The sequence below is a fragment of the Rana temporaria genome, chromosome 6 (genome assembly GCF_905171775.1).
Source record: "Rana temporaria chromosome 6, aRanTem1.1, whole genome shotgun sequence".
In the NCBI taxonomy this organism is placed as follows: Eukaryota; Metazoa; Chordata; class Amphibia; order Anura; family Ranidae; genus Rana; species Rana temporaria.
In genome coordinates, this window is record NC_053494.1 from 10,830,341 (window position 1) to 10,852,869 (window position 22,529).

At 48.4% G+C, this 22,529-nt stretch overlaps 1 protein-coding gene across 4 annotated transcripts in view; it reads right to left on the minus strand.

The window, feature by feature from the left end:
• PRRT2 (proline rich transmembrane protein 2) overlaps window positions 1-22,529 on the minus strand; it is a 56,262-nt gene that overhangs the window by 28,592 nt on the left and 5,141 nt on the right. For all 4 annotated transcript variants that reach the window (XM_040356140.1, XM_040356136.1, XM_040356139.1 and 1 more), the window contains exon 2: window positions 20,280-20,803. In XM_040356140.1, coding sequence (XP_040212074.1) covers window positions 20,280-20,702 — 423 coding nt within the window. In that variant the 5' untranslated portion in view covers window positions 20,703-20,803. The remainder of the gene's footprint in view (window positions 1-20,279; window positions 20,804-22,529) is intronic.

The following is a 22,529-nucleotide window of genomic DNA, read 5'->3' on the forward strand; positions in this document are numbered from 1 at the left end:
GCCCCTAGACACCCCACCTGGGTGTATTCTCGGCGCTTCTCGGCGTTTTTTACACGCCCGCGCCAGCCTGCTACTTTCCGCGGCCGCCGCGCCTCAGGAAAGTCCGCGGCTTCAGCCGCGGCCTACCGGCGCTCCGTCCGTTTTCTCCCTGCGCCTGCCACCAATAGTGCGGGTCTTTCTGATTATCGCCCCCGCACCCCCAGAGGTCCCCTCCACCCCCCTGCTAAGCAACCAGATTGGGGGAATCATTTTCTTACCAACCTGGTTGCCCCCCCAGCCTGGGTCCTGTATCTTTGCCTGGCGGCCATCTTGGTGCACCCCAGCAACAGTGACACCCAGCATCCCCCCCCCCCCTCTTTTTCCCCTCATTAAGTTCAGCAGTCTTTGACCCAGGGCTTGAAGCCGATCGCCTTTAGGGATCAGGAAGGAATTTTTTTTCCCTGCCGCAGCACATTGGCCAGCTTGCCCAGGGTTTTTTTGCCTTCCTCTGGACCAAGGACTGCTGAGAGCGAGGATTCTCCGAATCCTCTCTCACCGATCACCCGCACCCCCGCCCACGGTGACTGGCAACAATGGTTAAATTGCGATACTCTGCGGAAACCATTTGGGGTCTGAGACAATTCGCAACAATATTACCTGCCGTCACCAAAAAAGCCTTAAAATCAGATCAACTTTTGAGAATCGATCGACGATCGATCATCAAAAATTTCAACCATTCAACACAGCTCAAGCACATATCATGTGCGTTGCTTAACACTAGATCAGCAGTTAAACACCGATCAGAAATCCATGATTTCTTACTACAAAACGATCTGGACTGCCTCTTCATTACAGAAAGTTGGCTGTCAGACGATTGCAACACCATTCTTGGAGAACTGGTACCAGCAAATTATCGTATCCTAACGGAAAATAGAATAGGGCAAAGAGGAGGAGGCCTGGCGGTGATTCATAAGTCTCATATTGCAATCACTAAACCGGTCCTTCAAAATCCTCTACCTTTTATGGAAACTCTTACGCTTCAACTTCAAGCTCACTCTCAGGAGACCGTTCACATTCTCCTCTGCTATAGGCCCCCTGGGCCCAAATCGCATTTGATTTCAGCATTAACGGAGTTCATATCCACTTACTCCCTTAACAGCAATCATCTTTTGCTGCTCGGGGATTTCAATTTGTGGGCCAACTCCTCACAGGATCCCATCGCGGATGCCTGCATCGACCACCTGGAAGGGTTAGGTCTTCAGCAACTTATATGCGGACCCACGCATGCTTCAGGTCACACTCTCGACCTAATTTTCAGACAAAATCTGAAAATAAACATTCTGGGTATTGAACCTTTGCCATGGACAGACCACCATGCAATTAGCTTCATAATTCCCAGAATTCCACTAGTCATGAAAGTACCCAAGCCGGTGACAATACACTGGGCTAGATCTCAGAGGAAGCTCCACTCGGAACTCTTCAGATCTACCCTGGGAAACCGAATTGGGGCTATTCCTCCTCAGCTAGCAGCCTCAGATACTTTGGATGCCATAAATGCAGCTCTGCTACAGTCAGCCGACTTAGCAGCACCAAAGCGCAAAGTCCGCAGCCGGGCAAAAAAGTGCAGCTGGTTCAATAACCAGCTGTCGCTATTGAAGCAAGAGCGCAGAAGGGCGGAAGCCGCCTGGATAAGAAGTCCTTCAGAAGACCGCCTCAACTTCTACAAAGCAGTAACTACACGATATCACAAGGAAATTTTCAAAGCCAAGAAACTTCACTTTTCCACGGTGATTAACAGCGCAATGAATCGCCCACGTGAACTCTTCAGGATGGTCACCCAGACCATGAATCCGGGATGTCTTGAAGTCCCCACTTCAGACACCCAAGAGTTCTGCAATGAACTATCGGATTTCTTCATCAACAAAATTGAAAAAATTCGGGTAAGTATTCGGCAAAACAATACTCCACTCAGCCCCCTCTTCAATCAAAACACCGACGGAACGCCTCTACAATCAACTAAGTTCACTTTGGAACCCATCTCCATTGATACCACAAAAAAATTCATTGGTGCGCTGCGCAACAGCACAGCACCCAATGACATCATTCCCACCAAGCTACTGAAGGAATGTGCCGACATCCTGGCGCCTCCGATCACACAGCTTATAAATCAGTCATTTAAGGAAGGCATAGTGCCTTCCCTGCTGAAAGAGGGCACAATCCTGCCGATCTTGAAAAAACCTAATTTGGATCCTATGGACCCAACTCACCGCCGTCCCATAACAGGTCTAAATGCTCTGTCCAAGATAATGGAGAAAGTGGTGGTAAATCAGCTGCAACAGCATCTGGATACCCACAACCTACTCGATCCATTTCAATCCGGGTTCCGTCCCGGACACGGGACAGAAACGGCCTTACTGAAAATATGGGATGATGCGCTCGAGGCCGCAGACGAAGGAGAATCGTGTCTCCTGGTTCTGCTGGACCTAAGCGCAGCCTTTGACACAGTAGACCATAAATTGCTACTGAGACGACTAACAGAAGTCGCCGGAGTCTCAGAAGATGCCTTACCATGGTTCTCCTCTTTTCTCGGAAACCGTTCACAAACAGTGAAACTGGGATCTTTCACGTCAGAAAAACGCGCGGTGCCATGTGGGGTCCCCCAAGGATCCCCCCTATCACCGGTGCTGTTTAATATCTATCTTCGCCCTCTCTTTGATATTATCAGTAGCCAAGAACTACTCTATCACTCGTATGCAGACGACACGCAGTTGTACTTTCGCATCTGCCAAAAAAAGGATCATCATCTCAGATTAGAGAAATGTCTCTCTTCAATAGAAAACTGGATGACTAAGAGTTATCTCAAACTCAATAGCGCTAAAACAGAACTCTTTATGTTCAATGCCAGTCGGAAGAGACAACCGACAACTAACTGGACACCTTCGCCCATCCTGGGTCAGACCATCTCCCCTAGCTCCAAAGTCAAAAGTCTAGGAGTCACGTTTGACACCTTCATGACAATGGACGCACAAATAGGGTCAGTAGTCAGCGGGACGCACCATTTGATGCGCCTTCTACGCAGACTTATTCCATTTATTCCCAAAGAAGACATAGCAGTCGTGGTGGGAACAATCGTGAATTCCAGACTGGACTATGCAAATGCCCTTTACCTCGGGCTCCCCAAGTACCAAATCGCTCGTCTGCAAGTCGTACAGAATACGGCCGCTAGACTTGTGACTGGGAAAAAATCTTGGGAATCAATCTCACCTTCGCTGAGATCCCTTCACTGGTTGCCAGTGAAAGACAGAATTGCATTCAAAGCACTCTGCCTGACACATAAGTGCATCCATGGGAAGGCTCCTCGATATCTTTGCGACAAGATCAAAACGCACAATTGCAACCGCATTCTGCGATCCACCGACCAAAATCTGGTCAAGGTTCCTAAAACCAAATACAAGTCCAAAGGAGAAAGAAGGTTTGCTTTCCAGGGCCCCAGGCTTTGGAATGCTTTGCCAACCAGCATTCGGTTGGAGCAAAACCACCTGTCTTTCAGAAGGCAGATCAAAACCCTGCTTTTCTGAAAGGCATGAGACACTAACAACTAGCGCCCAGAAGCGATTCAGTTCGCATGTGCCGCGCTATATAAATGTTTCATTCATTCATTCATTCATTTAGCGATGTCTTCTATATAGTGTATACTTGTCTCAATCAAGAGCACTCAGTGTAATTTCTGTCTGCTGCCTCTTTCCATTGATAAAAGCATTGCCACTCTTCCGTACACATCGATCCAGCACCGGGTTTTGTCTCCTGCCTGAGTTGCTCGGGTTGCTGCCTATCAGCCCTGAACCTAGGTTTTATTAAGCCTTTGCACCTGTGTTATTGTTCGAGCAACATGTCTTTAGGTGGAAGCCGGACCCCTCTGTTCCTGTGGTGTTCGCCGCCGTCTGAGTATTCCAAATTCTGTGTGTTGCTTGATCCTGGCTTTGTTCTCCGTGGTTTCTCTCTGGCTGTGCAGTAATATTCCCTTTGGTTTCCGTCCGTGTATCCCTTCATTTCCTTTTGCTGTGTGCGTCTTTCTCAGCATTGTTCTTGTTGTTAGCCTGCAGCCCTCTCCAGCTTGCTGAGTCTCTCTCTCTCTGCACCGTTGCTCAACATCCCCCCCTCTCTCTTGTGCTTTATACTTGCTCCAATGGCCCCCGGTGGGTCAGTCGGTCGGTGGGTTGGGCTAATATTCATTTGCTATTAGGGGAGGGCTGGCAACCTTAGGCCTGGGGGGCAGATTCAGTCAATTGGCCCATTGAACTGCCGAATCAGCTCACCATCCATGGCCCATCTGGTTTTTCAATGCAGCCTTACCAGTGCAGTCAACTCCAGTGCCCATCAATGCAGCCTGATAACTAGGGCAGGTTACATGTGGTGTATGGGGGTGGTGGGGGGGTCAGCTATGGTGTCAGGGTCTCTCACCGCAGTGATCTCAGCAGGTCCTTGCCAACTTCCTAGACCAGAATTAAAAAAAAATTGGTAGCGGGCAGCGGCTGCCGGCCATAAGTCAGGGTGGCCTGGGAGGCAATTGCCACCCTTCCCCCCAGCCCAGCCCTCCCCTGTTTGCTATTGTCACACAACTGGATGGTCTCCCAGAGCTCATGTTTTTTCGAAGCCTATTCGAGCCTCTGGCTCTAATCACGTGCTTAGAAAAAAAAAACATTGGAATCCATGCGTCCGGCGCCCCGGATGTAGATTAGGGGGCCAGACGCATGCATAGGGCCTGTGCCCTGCATTACAGGCCGCCACTAACTTGCTGCCTTCGTCCTCTCCCCTGGCATCCCTTCCTAGCTTGCTGCACTAGGTTTCCTTGGTTCCTTGCCTCCTTTGCGTACCCTGTGTCCTTCCAACGTGATAATTGATTGCACTGTGGCCCGCACGGGTGTACTAGAGAGCCGCAACCTGTGGTCTGAAACATCCACGCCTCCAGTGGCTCTGGTGAAGACCGGATGGCTCCTTCGATCCTGCGACTTTGGCACACCTCGGTTTGTGTGTGGTCACACTGCTCCCGCATCTTTGAGGAGCTGTACCCGGGTACACCCGTTCAGTTGTTCCATTGGCCCACTAGATCTTGAGTTTACCGTCCCAGGTGGTCTTACCCTCTGATCGTGACAAATATGGATCACTTCTGAAGTTTTCCTGACACCAGGTGAAAAATGGTGTCAGGGGAGGGTGCTCCAGCTGATTGACAGCCACAGCTCTGTTCCTGTGTGCTGTGTGAAGGAGGGTGGAGTCTCCTCCCTCCAATCAGAGCTCTCCTCACTGATGTAACTTCAACTCTCCGCCCCCTGCTTTTCAGAGCTGAGAGATCCTGCGTAGATTCTGCATTTTGAATGGCCATAGATAAACAGGTACAACTTATGGAGGAGGGTTTCTTCCCTCTCTGCGTATCACCTGAGGCCAGTGACTTCACTGGGTATGTGGAACGGGTAACAACCACTTTAAAGGGTAAGTTCACCTTTACAGAAAATCTGTAAGGTGAACTTACACTGGACCTGCTCCCCCCCCCCCCCCCCGGTTCCGCTGTACCTGAGGCCGGTGATCACCCGCTGTGACCCATTCGGTCGCCGGTTCACCGGTCCGGGATTTTAAATCTCCTAAACGTACCTTGTAAAGATACGTATAGAAGGCATTCTAATTGGTCGGCGCCGAGCCCGTCCTGTCAGCGGGGGAGAAGAAGACAGAAAGCCAAGGGGATTTCAAATCCCTGGACCGGTAAAGCAGCGACCCGATGTCTCCTAGTGGGTGATCTCCGGCCTCAGGTACAGCGGGACCGGGGGCAGGGCCGGACTTACCATTGGGCTTGACTGGGCTCAAGCCCATGGGCCCCCGCCCAATGGGGGCCCCGGGCCAAATTACAGTTCTCGGCAATCGCGGCAAACCCCTCCTGCAATTTTGCGGCAATCGCGGCAACCCCCTCCCTCGGCAATCACCCGGTCGCTGCATTCTCGGCACCCCCCCGCTCAACAACTTCGGCGGATGGATGTCATTCTCGGCAGCCCCCAGTCCCCCTGCTCAACAACTTTGGCGGATGGATGTCATTCTCGGCAGCCCCCTGCTCAACAACTTTGATGCTCCAGGGGGCCCCTTCACTGCAGCTGTCTAAGGGGCCCCAAGATTACTGAAGGCAGCCCCACCCCGCTCAACAACTTTGGTTGGTCGGCGGATCCCCCTCCTGCTCAACAAGTATGATCGGTCGGCACACTGCCCCCCCCCGCTCAATAACATTGATAGGCCGGTCGGTGGATCCAGCCCCCTCACCCCCCGAACAACTATGCTCGGTCGGCGATAATACCCCCCCCCCGGTTCTCTGCTCCAGGGGGCCCCTTCGATTATATTAAGCCCAGGGGCCCCCACCACCCTAAGTCCTGCCCTAACCGGGGGGGTAGGGTGACCACATTTCCAAACTACAATTCAGGGACAACCTCCCTTCCCAAAAATCAGCTTGTGGTGTAACGAATGAATCACAACACAGTGATTGGACACAAGAGGCGGGATTTATGATTTCTCCAATCACAAGCAGGGGGCGGGACTGTGCTCCTCCAGGCATTCCCAGCCAGGACAAGTACTGTCAGTGAGTAAAGCGGTGATGTGGCGTCCTTTTTTGGGGGCATCAGATTGGCCCGGGGGGGGGGGGGGGCTGCGTCAGTTTCATTTAGGGACACTGTATTGTCCTGGAATGAAGGTGCCCGGGACCTGGGACAGACTTGCAAAATGCGGGCAATCCGGGACACGTGGTCACCCTACCAGGGGGGGGGGATGTGAAGGGGTCCAGTGAAAGTTCACCTTACAGATTTTCTGTAAAGATAAACTTACACTGTAAGGTTAGGTGTTAGGATAGGTTCAAGTGAAAGGATATACCATAAGAGGCATAAATATAAAACAGTGAATATGACATTCACCAAACATTCACTGCAGGTGGTCCATATGTCTTCATGTAAAGTGAATGATTCACCACTAGTGAATATTTGGTGAATTTCACATTCTCTGCGTCAAATATATGCCCCTAAAATGTTCAGGGACAGGCCATGGCTGCTGGTTACAAGGAAACTCATTGAGAAATTCAATTAACCTTTGTGGCCCAATGTCCAGCGCTGGGTTTGAAGCGCCGACGCCGTCCCGCGAGGAGCGTCTCTAGAATCTGCTGTAGTGGATTACATAGAAATCTGATTAAAGTGCTTTCAGTGGATTTTCTCTTTGCGGAGTTTCTTGGAAAGCCTTGACCATTAACTGATCAATTTCACTTGATGCCCGAAATTGCTTGTTTTAAGTCGCGTTTACACATTTACAAATTGACAGTTTCTGGTCTTTTTTAATCACTTGAATATCCAGTTGAAAGAAAAATAAAATAAAAAATATGTGTGTGTATATATATATATATATACACACACTATGGGCCATATTCTCGTACTTTCTGCGGCGGCATCGCGTAAGCTATTTACACTACGCCGCCGCAACTTACTGGAGCAAGTGCCGTATTCCTCAAGCACTTGCTCCGTAGTTTGCGGCGGCGTAGTGTAAAAGGCCCGGCGTATCCCCGCGTATTTCAAAGGGGGCGGCTTATATTTAAATTAAGCGCGCCCCCGTTTCGATCGAACTGCGCATGCGCCGGGCTAAAAATAGCCCAGTGCGCATGCTCCAGTTCTCGGCGGAAAACGTCAATGACGCCGACGTGTGCGTCATTGACGTAAATTCGTATTCAAGAACGACTTAGGAAAACGACGTACCCGACGGGAAAAGACGACGCGGACCCGACGCCATACTTAACATGGCCTACGTGGGACTGGCGTAAGGTTACCCCTCATATAGCAGGGGTAACCTTACGCTTACGCAAACGACGTAAGCGACGGTTACGCGACGCGATTTTGTTAGTGAATCGGCGTATCAGGCTCATTTGCATAAACAAATGAGACCTGAACGTAAACGCCACCTAGTGGCCGGCGGCGAATTACATTTAAGATCCGACAGTGTAAGTGACTTACACATGTCGGATCTTCAGCGTATCTATGCGAAAATGATTCTAGGAATCACTCACATAGATACGCGGATCAAAAAAGAGAGATATGATGGAGTTTCCTGAGATACACCGTCGTAACTCTACTGAGAATGTGGCCCTATATCTCATAAAAGTAAGTACACCCCTCACATTTTTGAAAATATTTTCTTCTATCTTTTCATGTGACAACACTGAAGAAATGACACTTTGCCACAATGTTGTGTAGTGAGTGTACAGCTTGTATAACAGTGTACATTTGCTGTCCCCTCAAAATAACTCAACACACAGCCATTAATGTCTAAACCGCTGGCAACAAAAAGTGAGTACACCCTTAAATGAAAAATGTCCAAATTGGGCCCAATTAGCCATTTTCTCTCCCCGGTGTTACAAGGTTTGGGGAGCAGGTGTGTTCAATTTGGTGTTATCGCTCTCACTCTCTCAAACTGATCACTGGAAGTTCAATGTGGCACCTCATGGCAAAGAACTCTCTGGGGATCTGAAAAAAATAATTGTTGCTCTACATAAAGATGGTCTAGGCCAGGAATGGGCAAACTACGGCCCGGCGGACCTTTTAATCCGCCCCCACCCGCGATCTCCTCGTGCCGCAATCGCCGCTAATTGAGGCTGCGGCTTTGTGGCCTATGCTTCGAGGGGGCTGGAGTGAGGCGAGTGCAGATAGGCTCCGGGACGCTCCGCCTCCAGCCGCCTCTCGCCCCGGGGGATTGGGGAATTCCTCTGAGAGGGCGGTGCCACCTACGTCACTGCCACGGGGAGACACAGGAAAGGAGCTGGCCGGAGGCTGCAGATAACACGGCGGTCACGTGATCACACAATGCGCGAACAGCAGGATATGGTAAGAGAGGCCAAAAAGACTAATTTAAAATATCCGCTCTTATATCCACTTTTATCTATGTGCCCATTATATAGTTTTTCAAATGCACTTAAGGGGTAGTGGCTGCTGGTGCTCAAATTGTGGGGGGGGCGCAAAAAAAAAAAATTTCAGCTTCCGGCACTGCGTCGCTTTAACTGACATTTGCGCGGTCGTGCAACGTGGCTCCCAAACAAAATTGGCGTCCTTTTTTCCCCACAAATAGAGCTTTATTTTGGTGGTACTTGATCACCTCTGCGGTTTTTATTTTTTGCGCTATAAACAAAAAAAGAGCGACAATTTAGAAAAAAATATATATATTTTTTACTTGTTGCTGTAATAAATATCCCATTTTTTTTTTAAAAAACTATTTTTTTTCTCAGTTAAGGCCGATACGTATTTTTCGACGTATTTTTGTAAAAAAAAAAAGAAAAATCGCAATAAGCGACTGGTTTGTGCAAAAGTTATAGCGCCTACAAAATGGGGGATAGATTTATGATTTTTTTTACTTTACTTGTAATGGCGGCGATTTGCGATTTTTTTTGTCAGGGCTGCGATATTGCGACGGACGTATCAGACACTTTTGACACAATTTTGGGACCATTCACATTTATACAGCGATCAGTGCTATAAAAATGCACTAATTACTGTATAAATGTGACTGGCAGGGAAGGGGTTAACACTAGGGGGTGAGGAAGGGGTTAAATGTATTCCCTCATTGTGTTCTTACTGTGTGGGGGGAGGGGACTGACTGGGGGTGGTGACCGATGCTGTGTCCCTATGTACAAGGGACACAGATCGGTCTCCTCTCCTCTGACAGCACGTGGAGCTCTGTGTTTACACCCCATCATTACACACAGAGCTCCACGTCCTGCTGTGTCACCGACGATCGCGTGTGTCTGGCGGACATCGCGGCCGCCAGGCACTCGCATCGGCTTCCGAACGATGCGCCGGGCACGTTGTTTCCCCGCTGCGCGCCCCCAGCGGCGTGCACAGGGAACAACAACAACAGGACGTCCAGGGACGTCCACCCGGCACTTGAGAGCCGCGCTGTGGACGTCTTTCGACCATAGCGCGGATCTCAAGTGGTTAAATTATTCTAAACATTTAATGTTACAAATTTAAATTGAATTTATATTAATTCACACATACACACTGTCCATCTACTCTTGGTCCGGCCCCCGGGTCCAATATATGAACCCATTGCGGCCCTCGAGTCAAAAAGTTTGCCCACCCCTGGTCTAGGCTATAAGACCCTGAAACTGAGCTGCAGCACATAAACAAAAAAACAAAAAAAACATTTTAAAATATCTCTAAAATTTGTATTTAAGATTCTCTCTGCAAAAAGCACAGAAAAGTAAAGTTTGAAGCTTCTCCCCGGATTCTTCCTCGGCTTTCCTAACCTGCGCTAGAAGAAGTGCGGCCGCTGCCATGTGAGTCTATATTGTCTCCCCCGTCACTCTCATCCCATCTCTGCAATTCAAATAACGGGCCATTTCATTAAAAATGGATTTCCTTCTAAAGTCCTTTTAGGAAACGATGGATATGGCGTTTTCCTCTGACAGCGGCCGTCCTTTGAAAACCAAGTTGTGGCACTTGGCAGGCTGAGACCTGGCGCTGTGCGCCTTCAGGCCGCTTGTCACCAACTGTGATCAAGGGGATCCAGATCAGAATGACGGAGGATGTAGTCTGGCCCCCACCTAACCATGGGATGGATGCTTGCCATTTGATCTGCAGAGGGTATTGTGACTCCCCTACACACCCATCTCACCCAGTTCTGCTGCTGGATTCATAGGCGTGCGCAGGGGGTGTGCCGGGTGTGACCCCTGATCCTCTGTCTGGACAGTGCTGATTGGCTCTGTGCTAATCACATGCACTCTCCTAAGAAGAAAGAAAAGCTCTCTAGCAATACACACCAAACTGAGCATGTGCAGAGTGCCCCCAAGACTCGGTTCTATCAGGAGATGGATTGGGGACAGTGGAAAAAGGGGAGGATCGGAGAAGACAGGATAAAACAGCCTTTTAACACTATGCAGAGGATTAACCCCCTTAGGTTGCACAGTGAGTATAACAAGCATGCTTTACTGCATATACAGGCTGATTTTACTGTTGTGGGTTTAGTAACACTTTAAGTCAAACAATGCACACTGAAATGTACGGCTCCCCCCCTCCCCCCCCTCCCCAACACCCTTCACAGTTTTTATATCAGTCATTCTCTTACCAGCATCCACTTTATTTCTAATCACGGCGTCCCCATGTTTCCTTCTCCTCCCTCTCTAATATAAAAATGTACATTACAAGTCATTGAGCGATGATTTATTAGCTCCGAGTTCCTCTGAAATTGCTGAAAGCGTTTTGGTCAGCTGATTATTATACAGGCAGTGCTGGGAACAAGGTCCTGATCAGGCATTTGTGCCCAGTAAGCAAGTGGTTAATTATGATAAAACACACACATATATATATAATCATTTAATTTTGAATTATTCGTTTCTTTGATATGTCAGTGCAGAGCAGGACCTGAATTGAAGTAGTTTCATTTTAATTAATTTAATTATGTATGTAGTAATAATACATTATACATACTTTCAAATAATAAAGTATTTTAGGTAGATTCATATAGATTGCCGCAACTTTAAGGCGGCGTAGCTTAAGGCATTTAAGCTACGCCGCCGTAAGTTAGCGAGGCAAGTACATGATTAACAATGTACTTGCCTGCTAAGTTACGGCGGCGTAGCCTAAAGCAGGCGGGCGTAAGGGCGCCTAATTCAAATTTGTCTAAGGGGGCGTGTTTTATGTTAATGGCGCTTGACCTGACGTTTTTGACCTTTTTTTTTTTTAAGTGCGCATGTGCCGTGCGCCTACATTTCCCAGTATGCATTGCGGCTACGTCCGCCGCACGGGCCTATTGATTTCGACGTGGACGTAAACGACGTAAATCCCTATTCACGGACTACTTACGCAAACGACGTCAAATTTTCGATTTTCGACACGGGAACGGCAGCCATACTTAACATTACTATTCCATCTATTTGATGGAATAACTTTAGGCGGCCTATCTCTTACGTAAACTGCGTAAATGTACTGCGGCGGCCGGGCGTACGTTCGTGAATAGGCGTATCTACTAATTTACATATTCTACGCCGACCGCAATGGAAGCGCCACCTAGCGGCCAGCCTCAATATTGCAACCTAAGATAGGATGGCGCAAGCCGTCGTATCTTAGATATGTTTAGGCGTATCTCTGTTTGAGAATACACTTAAACATAGGTCGGCGCAGATTCTGAGTTAGGTCGGTGTATCTACTGATACGCCGGCCTAACTCTTTCTGAATCTGGCTATTTAATTTTAGTTATTTAATTTTAACTAATGAAATTAATTATGATTACAATTATATATACTGTGTGTGTGTGTATATATCTATAGGTATATAGCCAGATTCACAGAGAGTTAGGCCGGCGTATCAGTAGATACGCAGACGTAACTCAGAATCTGCGCCGTCCTAAGTTTAAGTGTATGCTCAAACTGAGATACACTTAAACCTAGCTAAGATACGACGTCGTATCTTAGGGTGCAATTTTTCCTTTGGCTGCTAGGCGGCGCTTCCTAGCGGGCGTATCTTTTTTAGCGGGCAAAAAAAAGTGCAGTTAAGATCCGACGGCGTAAGAGACTTACGCCTGTCGGATATAATGGATATCTATGCGTAACTGATTCTAAGAATCAGTCGCATAGATACGACGGGCCAGATTAGGACTTACGACGGCGTACATGGCGCTGCGCCGTCGTAAGTCCTTTGAGAATCTGGGCCTAAGTGTGTTGTTTACGAGTCCTTACCCTGAAATCCTGCCAGTAACAGCACTTCTTGTGGCAGGCTGACAACACTAAGCCTGTGATTGAGAAATATGAGCAGCGTCGTCAGCCTGCCGCGTTGAGTGGCCGTTGGCAGGGCCCGGCCGAGGCAGAAGTGGCACCGGCTTTGGGCGCCATGCTGTGTACATGATGGGGAGAGGAGGGTACCAGCTGGGGCAGGAGCCTCTCCTGTCTCTGCATCACCCGACCATCTCCTGCACTTTATAGCTCTGAGCTGTCAAACTAATAACTCGGTCCACCGTCATTTCTATTATCCCTTAACATTTTTTTTTTTATCCTTTGTAGATAAACTTAATTACATTTGCAGTTCTTTATGTTTGCAGAGGCAGAGGATTTGTGTTTGGTTCAAATCACAGAATAAAATTTAATTAAATTTATTTTGATTAACCCTAAAATTGATATTTAAAAATGCAGTCAATTATTTGTATTAGGTCCTTAATTACCTTCCCATAGCTATTTATTTTATTTGTTCTTTTACTGTTTGTATACAAACATTTTAAATTTGTGTACATTTTTGTAATGCCAAATTAAAAAGTAGGGGGAAAGGGGTGCAATTTGGCATCCTCACCTTGACCCGGCACTGGGGCCCTTTGGGCTGCCTATCAATTTTTTTTTCCTTCAACCTGCTGGATTGAGCCAATGTGGATGGGGGAATCCTCCAGCTGCACTATGGTTGATGGGGGAATCCTCCAGCTGTGCTATGGTGGATGGGGGAATCCTCCAGCTGCACTATGGTTGATGGGGGAATCCTCCAGCTGTGCTATACTGGATGGGAGAATACTCCCGCTGCACTATGGTGGATGGGGGAATCCTGCCGCTGCACTATGGTGGATGGGGGAATCCTCCCACTGTACTATGGTGGATGGGGGAATCCTCCCGCTGCACTATGGTGGAATCCTCCCGCTGCACTATGGTGGATGGGGGAATCCTCCCGCTGCACTATGGTGGATGGGGGAATCCTCCCGCTGTACTATGGTGGAATCCTCCCGCTGCACTATGGTGGATGGGGGAATCCTCCCGCTGCACTATGGTGGATGGGGGAATCCTCCCGTTGCACTATGGTGGATGGGGGAATCCTCCCGCTGCACTATGGTGGATGGCGGAATCCTCCCGCCGCACTATGGTGGATGGGGGAATCCTCCCGCCGCACTATGGTGGATGGGGGAATCCTCCCGCCGCACTATGGTGGATGGGGGAATCCTCCCGCCGCACTATGGTGGATGGGGGAATCCTCCCGCTGCACTATGGGGGAATCCTCCCGCTGTACTATGGTGGATGGGGGAATCCTCCCGCTGCACTATGGTGGAATCCTCCCGCTGCACTATGGTGGATGGGGGAATCCTCCCGCTGCACTATGGTGGATGGGGGAATCCTCCCGCTGTACTATGGTGGAATCCTCCCGCTGCACTATGGTGGATGGGGGAATCCTCCCGTTGCACTATGGTGGATGGGGGAATCCTCCCGTTGCACTATGGTGGATGGGGGAATCCTCCCGCTGCACTATGGTGGATGGCGGAATCCTCCCGCCGCACTATGGTGGATGGGGGAATCCTCCCGCCGCACTATGGTGGATGGGGGAATCCTCCCGCCGCACTATGGTGGATGGGGGAATCCTCCCGCCGCACTATGGTGGATGGGGGAATCCTCCCGCCGCACTATGGTGGATGGGGGAATCCTCCCGCCGCACTATGGTGGATGGGGGAATCCTCCCGTTGCACTATGGTGGATGGGGGAATCCTCCCGCTGCACTATGGTGGATGGGGGAATCCTCCCGCTGCACTATGGTGGATGGGGGAATCCTCCCGCTGCACTATGGTGGATAGGGGAATCCTCCCGCTGCACTATGGTGGATAGGGGAATCCTCCCGCCGCACTATGGTGGATGGGGGAATCCTCCCGCCGCACTATGGTGGATGGGGGAATCCTCCCGTTGCACTATGGTGGATGGGGGAATCCTCCCGTTGCACTATGGTGGATGGGGGAATCCTCCCGCTGCACTATGGTGGATAGGGGAATCTTCCTGCTGCACTATGGTGGATGGGGGAATCCTCCCGCTGCACTATGGTGGATGGGGGAATCCTCCCGCCGCACTATGGTGGATGGGGGAATCCTCCCGCCGCACTATGGTGGATGGGGGAATCCTCCCGTTGCACTATGGTGGATGGGGGAATCCTCCCGTTGCACTATGGTGGATGGGGGAATCCTCCCACTGCACTATGGTGGATAGGGGAATCCTCCCGCTGCACTATGGTGGATAGGGGAATCTTCCTGCTGCACTATGGTGGATGGGGGAATCCTCCCGCTGCACTATGGTGGATGGGGGAATCCTCCCACTGTGCTAGGGTGGATGGGGGAATCCTCCCGCTGCACTATGGTGGAAGGGGGAATCCTCCCGCTGCACTATGGTGGATGGGGGAATCCTCCCGCTGCACTATGGTGGATGGGGGAATCCTCCCGCTGCACTATGGTGGATGGGGGAATCCTCCCGCTGCACTATGGTGGATGGGGGAATCCTCCCGCTGCATTATGGTGGATGGGGGAATCCTCCCGCTGCACTATGGTGGATGGGGGAATCCTCCCGCTGCACTATGGTGGATGGGGGAATCCTCCCGCTGCATTATGGTGGATGGGGGAATCCTCCCGCTGCACTATGGTGGATGGGGGAATCCTCCCGCTGCACTATGGTGGATGGGGGAATCCTCCCGCTGCATTATGGTGGATGGGGGAATCCTCTCGCTGCACTATGGTGGATGGGGGAATCTTCCTGCTGCACTATTGTTGGTATCAGTGGATGAATCAGTGCCCCAAGGACTAGATAAAAGTTAAGGGGACATTATTTAGGGGTTAAGTGTTCGTTTCAGGCAGGATGCAGGTTAGGTGTTAGGGGCACTGGAGCATTAAGGACCCTCTGAGAAACTTGTAGTTCTTCAGTAGTGTTGGATGGGGAAATGCAGAGGGAGGGAGCATCAAGCCACAATACAAACGGTGTAGTTCTAAATGGCTTGAGTCACGAATGGGTTATTATGGCCCAGCCACTGCAGCTCTGCACTTAATGATAATTACTTTCAAACGCTCCTTTCCTGCAATGCACATAGCTAGAAGCCACATTTCACGGCGAGGCTTCCCTTTCTCCGGCACGGCTGGTGCTGACTCATGGAACCTGCAGCAAAGTATCCACTTTGATAAACAGCAACCAGCCGGATCCATAATTCTCCTACCATGGGTCAGAAGGATGAAATGTGGTGGACCACTGGAAGCAATACCATTTTTGTTTTTTCCTTTTCTAAAATTTGAAAACGTTGGTTTCATTTTAAAGTGCCCACTGAGTTGTATATTTAAATATGGGTACATTTTAGATTTTATAACATTTAGATAAGGCAGATGCCAGTTGTGTAATTTGTGCGTCATTTTCTTTTCATTCATATGTGCTTGGTCAATCCCAACACTACACACAACTATCTCATTATACAGCTTTATTATAATGCCCAGCTCACTGCATCTCTTTACATTATTATTACGTTATACTGCTGTCTTCTCGGTAACAGACAGGGGGCGCAAGTTCTCCCTTCTCCCAAGTATGACTGTATTTGGCCCACAGGCAACAAAAGTTGTGCTATGGTGCAGGATCAGTTCCCAGCTATAGAGGATTATGGGAAAGAATGCAGAAGTAGCATCCATAATAGTTTCTGCAGCTTTGTTCTCCTCCTGCCATGTGTCTCCATATTACCAGGTCAGTCAGTGGTATAGGGAATTATGGGAAACGGTGCACAACGGACCGTTATGACAATTCAGCAGGTTTATCCTCATCATTAACATAGGAGTGATCTCCTGAAAAGCTGCAGTGAACTCTATGGCCCGGATTTAGAAAGGATTTACGACGACGTATCTCCAGATACGCCGTCGTAAGTCCAAATCTGCGCCGTCGCATCTATACGCCTATTAAGAAAGGCATTTACGTTAGAATTTGTCCAAGATACGACTGACGTAAATCTCTTACGCCGTCGTATCTTGGGGTGCATATTTACGCTGGCCGCTAGGGGCCCTTCCGTATATTTCCGCGTCAAATATGCAAATTATCTAGATATGCCGATTCACGAACGTACTTAAAATACGCTGTTTACGTAAGGCGTACGACCGGCGTAACTTTACCCCTCATAAAGCAGGGGTAAGTCATGTTAAGGTATGGACGTCGGAACAGCGTCGTATTTTACGTCGTTTGCGTAAGGCGTACGTGAATGGCGATGGGCGTAGGTTACGTTCACGTCGACTAAGCATTGAGCCGGCGTAATTTACGGAGAAAATTCGATGTGATACTGAGGCGCGTCATTTACGTGGGGTCACGATTCATTTCCATACAACACACCCCCTACCAGCCTACTTTGAATTACGCGGGCTTACGCCGGCCCATATACGCTACGCCACCGTAACTTCGGGTGCAAGTTCTTTCTGAATACAGTACTCGCCTCTCAAAGTTACGGCGGCGTAGCGTATATGAGATACGCTACGCCCGCATATAGTTACGCCATTCTATCTAAATCCGGGCCTATCTTTGTAGACCAGGGTTATCAGGGAAGTAACATTATAGGTGACCTCATAGGTGTGCGCAGCCTGTGGCATTGGGGTGTGCACCCGAAAACACAAACACACATGCGTGTGTATATATATATAAATACACACACACTCTAAATAAATATAAACATTTTAAAATGTAGTAGCGGAAAGTGGATGGTGTCAGTAGTTTTTTATTTTTATTATTTTATTTTTGTATTATTTTTTTTAAATTTTATTTATATTTAAAAAAAAAAATGTATACGTTTGGTGAAATATCAGCAGGGGGAATCTGGGCTGCACGTACCCGGGTGATTAGGGTGTGCCCAGGGACACCCGGCACACCCCCTGCGCACGCCTATGGGTGACCTGTGCACTGCTAGTTGCCAAAGTACAGAAGATCCTGCCAGTGCCAGAAGTCATTTGTAAGAACTAGAGCAGGGGTCTCCATGCTTTTCAAGCAAAGGGCCAGTTTACTGCCTTTGAGACTTCAGGGGGGGCTGGATTCTGACCACTGGGGGTAGAAAATGCCCCAGGGCCGAGCATCAGTGAGAATAAACATGGCCCCAGTGTTGGTGGGCAGTAGGAGGAGGAATAGTGCTCCATCATTGCTATTAGTGGAAGAAATAGAGCCCCATTGTTGGTGTCATTGGGAGGAATAGTGCCTCATATTGTTGGGAGCAATACTGCCCCAAGGGCCGGGTAAAGTATAGCAAAGGGCCACATCCGGCCCTCGGGCCACAGTTTGGAGACCCCTGATTTAGAGTCATCAGGTGGCCAATCATCCCGTTTCTAACCTTCTGATGGTTTCATCGTAAGACCTACAAATTATTGCTATGCAAACACTGTAAGAATGCACCAGTACGGACATATACGGACAATAAAATATTATGATGGTGGTAAAAGCAAAACAAAAAACAAATTATTTAATTTAGCAAGAAAATGGAGGATTCTGAGAAGTCCACAACAAAATGGAAGCTTGAGAACTTACTGAAACTGTGAACGGGTAAGGGGTCTATCGAAAAATGGACACACTGGATGAAGATGACAAAATGGACAGGTAAGAGGTCTGTGACATGACAAGTGAAGGATCTATGACAAAATGGGCATTTGGGGGGTAAGTGGGCAACTAAGAGGTTCTTCACATTACAGCCAAGTGAAGGGTTTATGACAAAATGGGCATTTGGGAGGTAGAGGACAAAGTGGACAACTAAGAGGTCCTCGACAAGACAGACAAGTGTACTGTAGGGTCTGTGAAAACATTTAAATATGGGATATTAATGGCAAATTTGAATACCGTATTTATCGGCATAAAACACGCACAGGCGTATAACACGCACCTTTAGCCAGATTTAGATAGACTGGCTTAATTTTCAGGCGGCGTAGCGTATCGCATATATACGCTATGCCGCCGTAAGTCAGAGAGGCAAGTGCTATATTCACAAAGCACTTGCCTCCTAAGTTACGGCTGCGTATCGTAAATGGGCTGGCGTAAGCGCGCCTAATTCAAATGTGGAACAGGGGGGCGTGTTTTATGTTAATGACTAGTGACCCGACATGATTGACGTTTTTAACGTCATGCGCCGTTCGTGGACATATCCCAGTGTGCATTGCTCCAAAGTATGCCGCAAGGACATATTGGTTTCAACGTGAACGTAAATTACGTCCAGCCCCATTCTTGGACGACTTACTCAAACGACGTAAAATTTTCAAATTTCGACGCCGGAATGACGGCCATACTTAACATTGGCTAGGCCAGCTATTTGTTTGACTAACTTTACGCCGGAAAAGGCCTTAAGTAAAGGACGTAAAAAAATGTGCCGGGCGCATGTACGTTTCTGAATCGGCGTATCTAGTCATTTGCATATTCTACGTCGAACTCAACGGAAGCGCCACCTAGCGGCCAGCGTAAATATGCACCCTAAGATACGACGGCGTAGGAGACTTACGCTGCTCGTATCTTAGCCTAATTTAAGCGTATCTGGTTTCCAGAATACGCTTAAATTTACGACGGTGTAGATTCAGAGTTACGACAGCGTATCTACTGATACGCCGGCGTAACTGTCTCTGAATCTAGCTACTAAATTTTAAGAGGGAAGTTTCAGGAAAAAATAAATAAAGAACTTTGACGCAAAATAAGGGTCAGTGCCCATCAATGGAGCCTGATCAATGCCCATCTGCAGCTTCAAAACTGCCCATCAATACAGCTTGATCAATGCCCATCTGCAGCTTTACAATTACCCATCAGTGCAGCTTGATCAATGCCCATGCGCAGCCTCACAATTGAAATTTGCCCTTCAATGAAGCTTGAGCAATGCCCATCTGCAGCCTCACCATTGCCCATCAATGCAGCTTAATCAATGCCCATCTGTAGCCTCACAATTGCCCATCAATGCAGCTTGAGTAATGCCCATCTGCATCCACCCCATTGCCACGAATGCAGCCTGATCAATGCCCATCTCAGGGAGGGGGGCGGGATGAGCGCTGTTAGATTAAATACAGCGAGAATCTCCTGTTTACTCGGCGGCCTCTTTAATACAAAATCCCGCCTCCTTGACCGGGTTCTATGATAAACAGAACACTGGTCCAATGCCGGCCCAGGAGACGGGACTTCCTATTACAGAGGCCGCTGAGTAAACAGGAGATTCTCGCTGTATGTAATCTGACAGCGCTCGTCTAGGCCCCCTCCCCGTTCTCACCGAGGAAGCCCAAATTGTTGTATCGGCGTATAACACGCACACACCATTTGCAACCGATTCGTGAAAAAGTGAGTGTTATACACCAATAAATACAGTAATTGACAGGTCTTCATGAAGGCAGTGTAGGGTTCATGACAAATGAACCCATGGGTGGTTGATGACAAAATGGACAAGAGAGAGGTCTATTACAAGATAGACAAGTGATGGGTTTATGGCAAGATGGACAAAGTTCTTTGACAAAGTGGACTCATAGGAGGTCTATGACAAAACGTACATCTGACTTACCATTATGGAGTACACAAAGCCAATAATGTTCACTGGCCACATGGGGCAGAAGCACGACAAGATGGCAATAACCAGATAGTCCCTTGGCTTTTCCGCTTCTGCGACACTAGCCGTGGCAGTAGACCCTTGTCGGCAAAGACTTGGCCTGGGAGAATTAGACGCAGCTTGGGCTAGCCTTCCCTCTGAGCCGGTCAGGCTGGGGGCTCGAGGTCCTCCATTGGCAGCTGGCTGGGCTTTGAGGTCATTCAAAGAGGAGCAATTGGACTGGATGATCACCGTTGCCTCTGCTTCTGCAGCACTAGTCTCCGGCACAGGCTCCGGCTCTTCCACCACCACCACGGTGGTGGAGCAGACAGGCTCTGTGGCCTCTGGAGTAGTCTGCCCCTCGGGTGGAGGTCCTGTGTCTGCAGGTGGTGTGGCCATGGGTATGGGCGCCAGCGGGAAGGTTTTAAGAAAAAGGTGGGGAAGGTTGCTGGGTGGTCAGCCCAGAAGAGAGATGCCAAAAAGGAAAGCAAGAGACGGGTCTGCCATAGGAGAAGAAATAAAGAGTATTATGAACAGGATAACTAAGATCAGGCAACAGTTATTAATAACATTGCTGAAATATTCATCTAATTATTTCCAGCCGGCAGAAGACGTCATTTCCATAAAAACAATCCCAAAGTTGACTCTGCAAATCCACATCCCAGAAGTACCAGTACCCCATATAACACCTCTGTAAGGCTCCATCTGTCATCATATACTGCCAAGATACATCCTGCAGTAAGTTTATAGATGTTATGTATTCATATTACTTCCTATAAGATGATCCTGCCTCAATGTAATGCTTATTAATCAACATCCTTCGCATTGCTAATCCTTTTTCCATAATGGCCCCCATCAGTCCGTATAACGTTTTTTCATATCTCCCTCGTTACTTTAACCCCCTCCCACCTTCCCATAGTTCCTTGCAGAATTCCAAATAACCCCTCCCTCTAGTTCCTCCTATAACTCCTCATATAATTGTATACAATTTCTCCCCGTTTAACTCCATGTAACTCCTCCCCTGAGCTCCCCCTATAACTCCATATAGCTGTCCCCATAGCTCTAATTATTCAATGTAAAGTGTAAAGCTTCTCCTAGCTACTTCTATATTTTATGTACCCATCCCCCATAAGTTTATATAACTCCTCTCCATCACTCCCACTGTAACTCCATATCATTTATTTCCATAGCTCCTCCTATAACTCAATATAACCCCTCCCCATAGCTCCACCTATGCACCTTTGTAACTCTTCCCCATCACTCCTTCTATTATTCTATATGACTCCTCTTTATAGATCTTTACATAACTCTATAACCCCTCCCCATAGGCCCTCTCATAACTCTATGTAGCTCCTCCCCATAGTTCCTTCTATTACCCCATATAACTGCATCCCACAGCTCCTATAAATATAACTTCATATAGCTTCTTCTTTTATTCAGTATACCTTCTCCTCATATCCCCATTACTTCAAATAACTTCTCCCATCTCTCTCTCTTTAACTTCATATAACTTCTTTCCATAGCTCCTCACATACCTCTATATAACCCCTACTGATAGCTCCTCCTATAACCCCTACTGATAGCTCCTCCTATAACCCCACTGATAGCTCCTCCTATAACCCTACTGATAGCTCCTCCTATAACCCCTACTGATAGCTCCTCCTATAACCCCTACTGATAGCTCCTCCTATAACCCCACTGATAGCTCCTCATATAACCCTATTGATAGCTCCTCCTATAACCCTACTGATAGCTCCTCCTATAACCCTACTGATAGCTCCTCATATAACCCTACTGATAGTTCCTCCTATAACCCTACTGATAGCTCCTCCTATAACCCCTACTGATAGCTCCTCCTATAACCACTACTGATAGCTCCTCCTATATAACCATACCGATAGCTCCTCATATAACCCTACTGATAGCTCCTCCTATAACCCTACTGATAGCTCCTCATATAACCACTACTGATGGCTCCTCCTATAACCACTACTGATAGCTCCTCCTATAACCCCACTGATAGCTCCTCATATAGCCCTACTGATAGCTCCTCCTATAACTCTACTGATAGCTCCTCCTATAACCCTACTGATAGCTCCTCCTATAACCCCTACTGATAGCTCCTTCTATAACCCCTACTGATAGCTCCTCCTATAACCCCTACTGATAGCTCCTCCTATAACCCCTACTGATAGCTCCTCCTATAACCCCTACTGATAGCTCCTC